Source organism: Ambystoma mexicanum, chromosome 6p (genome assembly GCF_040938575.1).
Source record: "Ambystoma mexicanum isolate Mex_15411 chromosome 6p, UKY_AmexF1_1, whole genome shotgun sequence".
Classification (NCBI taxonomy): Eukaryota; Metazoa; Chordata; class Amphibia; order Caudata; family Ambystomatidae; genus Ambystoma; species Ambystoma mexicanum.
Window position 1 is genome coordinate 1,391,928,413 of NC_090935.1, and position 12,701 is coordinate 1,391,941,113.

The 12,701-nt window shown below is 43.0% G+C and overlaps 1 protein-coding gene across 11 annotated transcripts in view; it reads right to left on the reverse strand.

The window, feature by feature from the left end:
* The window catches only part of ADGRL3 (adhesion G protein-coupled receptor L3), a 1,472,013-nt gene that overhangs the window by 119,484 nt on the left and 1,339,828 nt on the right, over positions 1-12,701 (reverse strand). For all 11 annotated transcript variants that reach the window (XM_069626103.1, XM_069626104.1, XM_069626102.1 and 8 more), the window contains one exon: positions 3,311-3,377. In XM_069626103.1, the coding sequence (XP_069482204.1) occupies positions 3,311-3,377 (67 nt within the window). The remainder of the gene's footprint in view (positions 1-3,310; positions 3,378-12,701) is intronic.

Below are 12,701 nucleotides of genomic sequence, written 5' to 3' on the forward strand. Positions count from 1 at the left end.
CCTGAAGAAGGGGCCTGGAAAGGCCGAACCACGGAAATATGCGACGTACGCACATGTGTTTGGCATCAAAGTCTGATATTGGATTACATTTTGGGCAGACTGCTACATCCGATTTATAAAGCGGTTCCACTCTTCAGCGTTAGCCAAAACCCCAGTCAGGGCCTAGGGCTACATATTTTCTTTCCATGTGTACCAGGTTACATTCTGTACAACATCTCTGTCAGTCATGCTCGGTGTGCTCTTATTAGGGGGATTCGTAGACTATGCGCCCTACATCTCCATTGCGAGTCTATATGACTGCTCACAGCGACATCACAAGCAGACACAGGGAATTGTTTTAATGTGATTTGTTGGCCCAGTGAACGTTTCACTGAAACGTTTACCTTATGAATAAGAAACCATGGTGGTGACACAGACGTTTCCTTGCCCACCCTTCCTTTTAAAAAATGTGCATACATTCAATTTCCGGTTGTGTTGCATTACAACTTGGCCTCCCAAGCCCAAAATCAAATAAAGAATGCTGTCTAAATGAATCAATCCTATACACCCAGTAGCAGTTACTGGGGAGTTCATCTCCATTTCAGAACCAAATGAGCATATGCACTGTGGGTATGCAAATATGCTTAAATGCAAGCATGTTCAGGCCAGAAAATAGTATGTGTCTGTCTTTCCTGGCAGTACTATTTTACGTACCATATTTCCGACCCCTAACCCAAAGACCTGCAGCTTCTAAGGGGTGCTGACAACTTCATACATGTTGTACCCATGCTAGGAACCAGCGCCAACTAGTCTGATGCTCCACAGGTGGGAACATTGGGTGAATGTTTATCAAACACCAGAAAAGTTATGGTGGGTTTGTAAAGGCTTGAAAACATCCGTTCCACCCGAAATATGAAAGTAGGACAAGCCGTTCTAGCTATGTCAGACATGCCACCCAGGATCCATCACCAGAAGTTCAGCTCAGAGTCACATGAACAATGCACTGTGGGGATGCAAATGAGCTAAAATGCTAATATATTTGCTCCAGAAAATTGTCTCTGTCTTACATGTTGAATGATGCTGTGTTTAAAACAGCACTGCCTCGTGAAAGACAAAAGGCTTGCATTTGAGATGCATTCCCCCTAGTGCACTGCGCAGAGGGGTCTGAACTGGAGGGGAACTTCGAGTAATGACGGCTGGGTGGTGCTGTGGCATGCGTGACTTGGCTAAAATGACTTCACTGTCACAATTCAGATTTAAGTGTTTTCCCAAGACTTTATAAACCCACAAAAATGTAGCTCATGTATTTTGAACATACCCCAATGCTCCGAACTCAAGTGTTTCAGACTATGCTGCACATATGATCCCGCCTAAGGGGAAACAACTTACGCCGTTGTCTGCATCCTTCAGGGAACTCTCCCTCTTAGGATGAGCACACATGCATAAAATAGCATTGTGCTACAAGACAAAGACATTTCAGGATTGAAATTATTTAGAATTGGAGCTAATGTGCATACCCACAGTGCATTGCTCCTGTGGCTCTGAACTGGACGTACGTTTCCAGTAATAGCTACTGGGCTCTGGTATGTGTGGCTAAAATGGCTTCGTTTAAAATCACATTTCAAGTGAAAGGAATTTTTTAATACACACACCCTTCCCCAGGGCACCACCAGACTTTACATCTACATTAAAAAAAAAATAATCAAACAAAATCTGATTTTTGAAAAAGGATGAGTATGCACTTTAGGCCATATTAAAGATTTTTTTTACTGGGACAAGACGAAGTTTACACAGCACTAGCACGAGGGCAAAAGTTGCTCTGGTGTAACGCAACCTGTTCTTTCAACGCATTTTTGCACCTGGGCAAAGTTTGTCATAGTGCTCATAGCATTCCACATTAGAAGAAGGGTAACATTTGCCCTAGTGCCAGGGGTGCAATGCAAGAATATATTTTTTCACCAGGTTATTTTTGCCCTAGTGCCGATACCATGTAAAATTGCACTTGCATCAATGCAAACTTTCTCTAATGTGGTTGCACAAAGATATCTGTGACCGTCACAAGCCAAGAATGAGGTCTCCAATGCCGGGCTCAGTTTATTAATTTAGACAGCTGTCTTAGGTGCAACTAAGGGAGAGGTCTCATGGAGGTCCAGGTTGAAGCTAATGCCTGTGTTGGGCTCCCACCTGAGGGTAGTGTTAGATTCTGCTATGGAAACATTCAAAACCCCAATAGAATAGCATATAGTGCTCGCTCTTTTTGGGAGACCTGTGACTTGGTAATTTTTGCATACCCAGTAGAACTGCATTTTCATGTTTAGGACGGTTAGCAGCGTCCAACATCCAAAGGAGAGGTCAAAAGTCACCCCGAAAAGGAATACAGTAATACGGTTTAGGGTATTAAAAGGAAAAAGTGATGACATTAAAAAAAAACTTAGGAGAGTGAAAGAGAGCCAATAGTGGACACGGGATGTGGGAATAACCCCACTTGGGCCTGATTCATGCAATATTTGCCCAGTTCAAAGTGACTTTGCACTGCTGAAAAGTGACTTTGCACTGCCGACACAAACCCTGATTCATGCAACTGTGCTAAGTGTATTTTTGCTGTGCAGAGTCAGGGCAAAGTCCTTTTGCACTGCAACAATGACTTTGCGCTGACCTTGCTTGGACTACACTGCAAAAATAGAGTTTGTACGGTTCCATGAATGAGGGTTTGCGTCGGCAGTGCAAAGTCACTTTTCATCAGTGCAAATTCACGTTGAACCAGGCAAATATTCCATGAATCGGGCCCTATAAAAAAATTAGGTCTACTTTCAAAATGGACACCTTCTGAAAGCCAACCTTTTTGACTATATGTACTGAAAGAAATGCAAGCTGACATCTGCAAGGTCGAATTGTAGCAGTCTCATTTTAGCAAGACTTTCCAATGGATGTCAGCCTTTGGACACAGACCCAGCAACATGCGCTGCTTCCATTATGGATGCGAATTGACAGAAGCCAGGTGATCAATTCATCAACACATACTGGTGCCTATCACACGTGGCTGGTACTTGGCCTGACCTGCGAGGTGCTTCCCAGGCCCGTTTTAGCCTGGCAATACCACACAGCCATATTCTCCAAACTCATATGCATTCAAAGCCCTGCGGCACTGAGCACCTAACTGCTTGCGAATGGGCACGCGTGTGGTGCAGAACGGTCAAGTGCATGCATGTCTTTCTGGAACTAATCTGAGTGAATGGGATCTGAGCAGTCCCCGTACAAGAGAGGATTTATTGTCTGCCCACCCCTAGCCCCACAAGGGACACAATATATATATTCAATTAAGAGTTCTTACCATAATTATCAAGGTTGCAGGTCCTATAAAGCTCCAGATGAAGTAAGTGTCAAGCCGGAGCCAACATCTGTAATAAAACAGGAGAAAGAAGGCATTCAAGGACTGCGCACAGCACATGGATCAGGAGCGGGAGCATGACAGAGAGGAACGTGTGCCCTACCACGCTCCGGGGAAAGAGGAAATATTACACTGCTTGTTCATTTAAATGCTGAATTATGGACCCAACTTCTGACAGCACCATTGATGGAGTAAGATAATTACCTGTGGCGGGAGCAGGGGAAGGGAGCGGCATCAGGCCCAGTAGTGCAGGCCTTTGTGGCTGTCATGCAAAACGTTAAAGGCGGTCTACATGAATCTATTACATTTACTTGCATTTAGCTCCTGTCTTTTCTCCAATTATAATGCTGCATAACCTGTCTGTTAACTGTCAAGCAAGGTGTGGGATATCTCTTCAGAAAAAAAGATCAGAACAAATTCAACGTGCACCAAAAGTACAAAACGCTCTCCAAATAGTGATCGCGCACTGGGTTTGGCCTCACCTTTAAGACACGCAGTCCTAAGGACGCCATTGTTTCGCTGGTCGTGTCTAGAGTTACAAATGAGCCTGAACATCGCATGATCTTGATTCATGGCCTACAACTAAATTATTTATCGCTTAATTTCAGCTGCATTTCATGCACCCCCAATACTTAAAGCCTCCGAAAATTACATTTCCATTCATAGTTCATTCTAGATGACAGGGAGACAAAATAGATGTGACTCATTCCAAGACAAACGAGTGTGAATTGTGAACATCATGACAGATTGTTTTATGTGCGATTTAGAAGTTGCCTTGACTGTCGAACAAAACTCTAACTGGGTGTACTGTGTTTACTGCTTCAAATCCAATCAGGTGAGATTGCCTGAAGAGGCATTTCCAGTTAGCTTTACATCTGGGACCCCCGACAAATGACTATAGCGCAGTGTAGGACCATACCATTAGCAGGCCACAGCTTGATCCTCTTACTTTCTCTAACCAAAAAATGTCCTAAAACTGGCAAACAGGGGTGGACTGGCCTAAAGGAAACTCTGGACATTTCCCGGTAGATCTCTGCACACTGGGTCTCTTTTGTGTAGGTATTTCCAAATTTTCTCATAGGAAAAGGGTTGGCCTTGCTCAAAATTTGTAATTTGGGCCAACTTTGAAAATTTCCAGGACCTCTTTTGGTTCCCTGCCTACCCCAGCTGGGAATAATAGCAAAGATTCCTGAGGTTTGCATGAAAGACTGGAGGCAGCAGGGAAACATAAGATTTTGAAGCGGGGGCAGTAAAAAGATGTTTTCCGGGATTTAAAAAGTAATTCACATTCCTAAATATGGGTATTTTTCATGCATTTAAATCTATGCTTTAACACTAAAACAGATCTGATTTTTGTAATCCTAACTTCAATTTCCACTCCAGACTAGGCAGCAGAGCAGTGGCCGAAGTGTATAAAAAGAAGTACTGGAACTATGTTCCCTGCTGGCTCTGCCCCGCTCCCCACAAACCACTCTGCTACACCCCCTCCCATGCACAATACAAATCCCCAAACACATGCAACTGCTGTTTAAGGGAACTTTCAGCGCAGTGCACTTAAAGTGTAAGTTTCAACTTCTTCCTACACTTTTATTTTAAAACGAAACCATTCCACAACGGTTTCTTTTTAGAGTAAATTATAGGAACAGTAAAACTTAATAAAAAAAAAAAAGTAGAGGAGCACCGCTCCCGCCCACTGTATTAGAGTCCCTTCCTGTGCCACTGCTCTGCTGGTACTTCTAATCCGACTATATCCATTTTTCTGGCCGGAGGGCGGGAAGGGTCGAAGCACAGGGAAAGCTGCTATGCACCCTTTGCTTCCAATTTTTGGTAGCAAGTACTTTGGCTCCCAATTAACTTAGGTTGGGGCATTTGTTTGATTTTAAGAAGCAGAAGGGATAGATACACCGGTTATCTGTACGGCTGATATTCAGTAATAGGTTGGTCTTCAAGGGATGCTTGCACACGTTCCTAATATCTACATTAACTTTCAGCTGATTGCTTGACTCTGGTGACGTCATAGTGATCCGCACACACGTGACAACATAAGGCACATGGTTCCCCCAATGATCAAGCCAACTTATTTCAGCATTTGCACCTGAAGAATGAAGTTTGTAAAGCAACGAAAAGCCACTGATGTGCAGACTTTTGTGATAGAGGTTCAAGCACACATCAGCGGTCCATTAGTTCTGCATTGCAGCTATTTTAGAGACATGTTGCTGCGGTGCTTACAATGCTTTGACCATGATTGCACACAAACCTTTACCTTAATACCTTCAGGATATCAGTTGACTGATAGAGTCAATTCACAGAGAAGACTTGCGTGCATACCCTACAATTACACCACTGTTCAATGTGCATACCCTACTATTACACCACTGTTCACCATGCATATCCTAACATTACACCACTGTTCACTGTGCATGTCCTACTATTACAGCACTGTTCACCATGCATACTCTACTATGACACCACTGTTCACCATGCATGCCCTACTATTTCACCACTGTTCACCATGCATGCCCTACTATTTCACCACTGTTCACCATGCATGCCCTACTATTTCACCACTGTTCACTGTGCATGCTCTACTACTACACCACTGCTCACCATGCATGCCCTACTATTACACCACTGTTCACCGTGCATGCCCTACTATTACACCACTGTTCATCGTGCATAGCCTACTTACACCACTGTTGACCATAAAGAAAAAGCACTGAATGCAAAAGCTCTGGGAAACTGTTACGCATTGTTACGTTTTTGAAAATTGATATAGCACAACAAACGTACCCCAAAAGAGCACCTATGTACTAACAGACTTAACCAGATCCAGAGTAAAACTGAAGCAGTCAAATAACCTGATTACTTAAGTTTAGAAGGTTTGTTTAAAAGGATGGGAGTTTTACAAAATGTCAAATCATTTTTGGCGCTTTGAAACACAATTCTGTTGTATAAAGCACCTTACAAATGCACAATAAAATAAAAATAAATGAATACGATTGCTGGTAAGCCTGTTCCACAGTGTTCAGAAAAGACACTGCCACCACATCTTCCTCTTCTCAATTTGGGCATAGTCACCTTACTTAGGATCATTTGAAGATCTAGGATTTTGCGATGATTCACTACTAAGAAATGTCGGCTTCATTAAATATAATCAAGAGACAGGAAGGAATGAGGAGAGTGGTGGGAGAGTCTCCTAACAATAGTTCATGAATAGTTGAGGAATTACACATCACTATTTGACCTATCCCTTGGGATCAGTATTATGCATTGTGTGGAAACCTGTTGGGTGTTTGGTGAAGTGCAGCCTTCAATCTCCATTTAATACCTGCACGTGCACATTTGACCTTCTCTGCACAAAGAAGCTGATTTTGAGGCCTTTCGGGTATTGCGCTAGTGCTACAGTGCTAACCAGCAGATCAAAGAGATACAACCCTACCTGCAAAGGCTGGAAAGACCCCTCTTAACAAATGAAACGGACAAGAGACCAGCTTAGGCGAGGACCCAGGGAGTAGAGGGAGAGACAGTGTTCAGTTTTCAGAGTGCAGCCACATTAGGTGTTCTCCTCTACTAAGAGTGCATCATGCGGGTTGGGGACAGCACACCAATATAACTGCATCTTTTGGGTTCAATGATTTCCATTGTGAGGACCAATGTTCACTCTAATTTTCTCTTGTGTGGCAGTAGAATGTTTCAGTGCAATCCTCTCTCAGCTTGTGTGTGGGTACTGAGTTTTGCTGAATCAAATTAGGAACTATAGCGAAAATAAAACCACCACCTCCTCTGAGGGAAGCTTAGGTATGGGCAGGTGGAGTCAGAAACTGCCAGAAACGGAGTGCTTCTAACTGAGACCCCGTCGTTTCATTTGGGCCCTCCTTTTGGGTAAAGTGGTCTAAGTTCAAGCTTACTTACCCTGTATTCCACTAACCTTTGCCCAGATATGATGCTTCTATTGTATCCCCACTCTCTCATGTTCGGAAACCCCCTACCTTGGAGTAATATCCACATTTGCTTCCACAGTAATGGGGTATTCACGTGTAAACGACCCTGAAACACTTCGGGAGTCGGTGGAGTCAACAATGGTGTTCCTCGTCGCTTGTTTTCTATCTGTGATGTAATACATGCTGGAAACTATGATCATGCTGGGAACTTGGACTATATGGACCAGCTCCAAGCAAAGTGCCTGCTTAAGTTTCTGTACCAAGCCCTAGCTCTTTGATTTACTAGCACATTAGGAACATGTAATCTTCACTTTGTTCAATCGGTAGTGTGCAAGGACAAGGTTTAACAATATCTTAGTCAATTTTCTAAATCAAAGAATGGAAGTTTTGAGAGCTTTTATTGGACTAACTGAAGGTTTATGCTGACATGGTAAAATGGATAAGCTAAGTCCCATAGACTTTGTCTTTATTTATTTATTTATTTGCATTTATTTACAGCCCAGATAACCCGTAAGTATCTAGGCGCTAGTTTCATTTATAACGCGGCTCGTTTTTTTTTTCTTTCGAGCGCGGTTCTGGGGTTCGAACCTGTGTTTGCTCAGCGTGGTCTTGCTTCCAAGATGGCGGTCAGACAAATGTAGTGATAAGTGCATGGGCCATAACCTCATGCCTTGCTGCAGAAGGATTCAAACGCTCATGTGGGGCAAAAGATGGCAGACCAAGTTGCGCTTAAGTAGAGCATCCGCGCACCACCCTTTTCACACATTTGGAGGGAAAAGGAAAGGCCAGGCTTCAATGAGAGAGAGGCAAGGAGTAATCAGAACCGGAGCCAGCGTGATATAATTGAAAGAGTATTAAAGACATTTCATTATTTACGCAAATGTTTTCGTTGAAATTGAAAGTTTGGAGAAAACGGTTCATTTTAAATATGATTTCAATCCATACTTTTATAGCATGTTGCACGCTAGACCTAGCGTCTTGGAGAAAATTATATGATGTACTTTTTTGAGGAAAAAACATCTTTGAGGGCTAATTATATTAATAAAATGCAATGGCACGTACGTACGTCTATATTTTAAAGCTGCCTGCAGAACAGAAGGGCAGCAAGCAAGGGGGGGGGAGCACTATGCCACAGAGCAGCAGCTGAGTTGCCCCGCATTTACAGGACACACGCATGGCCAAGTCTGTGTGCTGCAAACCTCACGTATTCATTCAGGCTGGCACGCGGAAAGGAGGACATCTAAGCAATATACACTGCACCCAACAAAGGCAGGGAAGGAGTTTCACCTGCGGCTCCTCATCAGCTCATGCTTACCAGCCTCTGGCATCCCTCAAAGGTCTTACACATCTATGTCCATTGAGAATTCCTGTACCAATCAAAGCGCTCCAGGAATCTTCCCCGAGGATGTGAGGGTGAGTTTGCAAAGGATTGTGGACTTTTGAATGACCTGGAAGAGTAGAGTATATCCGCATAACAAACCCAGTCATTGCAGTGTGCGTGGGGTGTGGGGAGGGAAGTGGGGGGGGGGTGATTTTGCGCATTACTGAATCTGCTCATTTGAAGGAGAGACTCGTGTATTGTATAGAAGGTGTACCTATTCTATGTGTTACTGAATGATATGATATGATATGGCATTTATAACGCGCCTATACACAATTGTTTTGTGTTTTGTACACAAATCCAATGACTCAAGTGCAAGAGTCATTGGATTTGACGCACTGATAAGCCGGGCATTTAATGCAGCAAGAAAAATGAAAAGTGCCACAGCAATCTGGTTTGTCTTTTAGACCATTAGGGGTGACAAAGGGAAAGGTGAACCAATGAAACGCTGCATTTATTACCTGTTGATCAATGGATCTGTCCTATGAGCTCACCTCATAAAGGGTATGTCAACCGAACTCCACAAATCTCGCACTGCTTAGGGATCTGAAGGGGATCAGATTGACTGATAGATTTTGTACCAGGTTTGTCCAACGCCAGGGCCCAGGGCCAGAATCCTGATGGGTTTCAGGATATCCCTGATTAATATTCATGAGAAAACATTTGCATACATTTAGATTCATTCTATGCAAATGTGTCACATGCATATTAATGAGCGGTATCCTGAAAATCCGACATGTTTCCAACCCCCGAAGCCAGGAGTTGAACAACTGTCAGAAATTGCTCAATGAGCCCTTTATTACAAAAGGAGCAAAACACTGCCCAGGAGCACGGTCAGCATATTTTTGAAATGTGTAGTACATCAAAGAACATGTTTTAATGGTGGCGTAGTGAAAGGACAAGAGAATGGCATGCTGATTAGCATCAAAGTGTTTTGTGTGTACACTATTTCGGTGATCTGAAACTTGCATAATGACATCTGTTATCAATATGTGTGCAGGGTGGTGTTAGGAGTGTTCCTAACTTAAAACAGAGTACACAGAAAGACAGATCGAATACAGCTAGGTCTGTAAGATTGATCATAACTTTAAAAACATGTATGATATTAAACGTCTTCTACGCTATCGTTCCAGCAGAATCTGAAGGTCAGCTCACAAAAGACGGTCGGTCTGTAAGTATCACAGATCAGAATATCAGAGGTTTCCAAACATGCAGGATACGTAAAGTGGTCTACCTGCACAAGAGCTCAAGCATTGCTCCAGGAGAATGTGAGGGGGGGGGATTTAAAAATATCACAGATCAGGATATCCGTATACCCAAAGCCCTTTGCAAAGTCTCCACAGGTTCTAGGGGGGAGAGCATTTACAATGAAGCTGAAAATATCAGCATATGGTAAATGACTTGGTTCCTAAGCACATCTTATCCTGATGTCTTGGATGAAAGCCTGGGAGTCTCTCTGCACATCCCTCCAGAGAACGCAGAGTCTATGAAACAAACAAGGAGAATGGACATCCAAGTAGCAGCCTAGAGGAGACACTGGTGAGGACATCTGTTTAACAAACTACAAATTACGCCAACATTTAACTGCCTCCCTGGATTCTAACCTATCCATTGTGAGGACATTTCATGGCTGTTTGGTGAAATGTAGCCTTCAATCTCCATTTAAACTGTGTGCAGAGTTAACTTCCCTGCACCAGGCGGCTGCATGAGATAACAGTGTTAAGGCTTGTGGCTGCCCCTATTCCATGAGAGTGCCTATGAAAAGTGCATACTGCTTTAATTGCATGGTATGAATTGGGAGTGTAGGTATTATAGTATTTAACCATGTTTTAATGCAGTGGAAAAGTGAATAAAATCAGCATATACTTAGCATGGAAACAATACAAGCCCTTTAAAGCAATATTGAGCAGATCTCGCACCATTTTAAACAGCTCCACTTGCTCCTACAAAATGGCCCCTGTTTTAAAAGAGCTTTCTACATGGTAACCCTGTTCTGCATGACAACGAAGGTGACTGGCTCCAGCACCCCTCTCTTATATGCATCCTCACAAACTCTGGCATTGAACAAACCTTAATCTAGCCAGACATAAAAAGGAAAGATCCTGGAAAAGGCTCTGCATGATCCTTGTTTATTGTGAGATGCAATGCTGAAAACAAGGACATAATTACCTTTAAGAAGTGGGGACATAAAGGTGGCATAATTCTATGCACAGATGGTGGACCGCAGTGTTTTGTTTTTTCAATCCTTTATGCTTTACAATGAGAAGCCCTGCCAATCCATTGAATGAGCATGGCATGGTTCAAAGAGATTTAAGGAAGGAGGTCTTGGCACTGGCTAGTACCAGCTTGAAATGAATGGAGAAGTCCTCCAGTCCACATTGCTGCTGCCATTCACGACTCAAAAATGAAGGCTAAACAGATGTAGGTTTGCTCCACAGACTGTACTGGAGCCAGTGCGATCTTTCCGTCTAGTTGCAGCTGGCAGGAGGAAACACTGCGTTTGCCATGAATTTCTTGCAAAGAGGCATCCTCCCAGGCTACCGCCGCACGGGAAGTATTCGAGTGCATCAAAGCATGGCAGGACATCACCGTTCTCTTGCCCATTTTAATTTTTAAAAAAAAGTAAATAATCCCTCAGAAGATAATAGAACTACTGCCAGACTGTAGGGAAGCCATCATTTGTTTTGTCTGAGATTTCATTTGCCAGTCAGAAGACTGGGAGCCGGGTTCATTCATTCCATCATTTCTTTCTGATCTCTGGTAAGACTGCAGCATCCTAGGATCCCGAAAACCACAAGGAAATAGTGCAGTATACAAAATGGCACACCATGTAGCAATCCAGTCATTAGGAGGAAAATGGGACAGAGCCGACCCGGAAGTTAGACCACTTTAAGAGTGAGATTTCTCAATCAAGCATTAACATGGAGTCTTTGTGACAAATCTTTCCTGAAGATGTAAATTGCTAATCAGTCCAGAACCACATTGGAGACTTAATGCAATTAACAAATGAGCTCCTTGAGAGGGAGAGAAGAAAAACTGATTTCAAATCTCTATTTTGCCCCGTCAGCATCCCACCGCATGCGTGTGAACCAGAATACTTCCTATTTGCCATTATTCTACTTTATAATTGATTCATCATCTGCCTTTCTTCGACTTTTCATGTGATTTTGCCGTCGCCGCCGCCGCTATTCTTTGCTATACGTGTGCCTTTATTGATCAACCATCAAATACCAACACGTATTTAGCTGGTATTCAAAAAATATGTATTGAAGACTGAAAAGTCACAGCACTGCAGCAAATAAGAACACAAGCTGTTTGAGCTATTAAAACATGGCCTGTGGTGCGCATGCTGTGCACATAGCGCAGCCCAGGAAATCACATTCAACGGCAGGAGTTCTCTCAGATCTTAATTTTTCTGGTCAAAACCTTCCCGGTAATGGGCCTGGATTGATGGGGAGAAATTGAACTTCAGGCCCAATGTGAGGTACCCTGCATTTCACAATGGTTCAAGGCTGTATGGCTTAAGGCATTGAAACACATTCTCCTTGGTGTCGTCATACCTCATTAGGACTCACGGTAAATTTGCAACTCACAGATTTAACCATTGCCCAAGAATAGATTATTGGAATGACAAGGAATTAATTGGATTGTGTGGCTTCGTAATTAGGTAAAACATTAATGGCCTAATTATTCTCATGATAGTAAATCAGTTAGAATGAGCGGGAACAGTACTATTTTATTTTTGGTTTTTTTTACAGCCTTCGTTCTTTCGGAAGGACTTTTAGCTTTGGCCACATGGTGTGTTTTAAGGCACAGACACCTAGGTGCTTCCTGGGTTCCTATGTCTTTTACAGGTCTTGCAAATTCTTAAAAATCCCACTTATACTGCAGGTCGAGTTCCTGATTTTACATACTCGACCTAAGAGAAATGCACTTGCCCTAAGGTGACTGGTGACAACATATTTGCCAGTGCTTTTTGTAAAATGGTGCATGTCGCCATAAGCACCCTTCA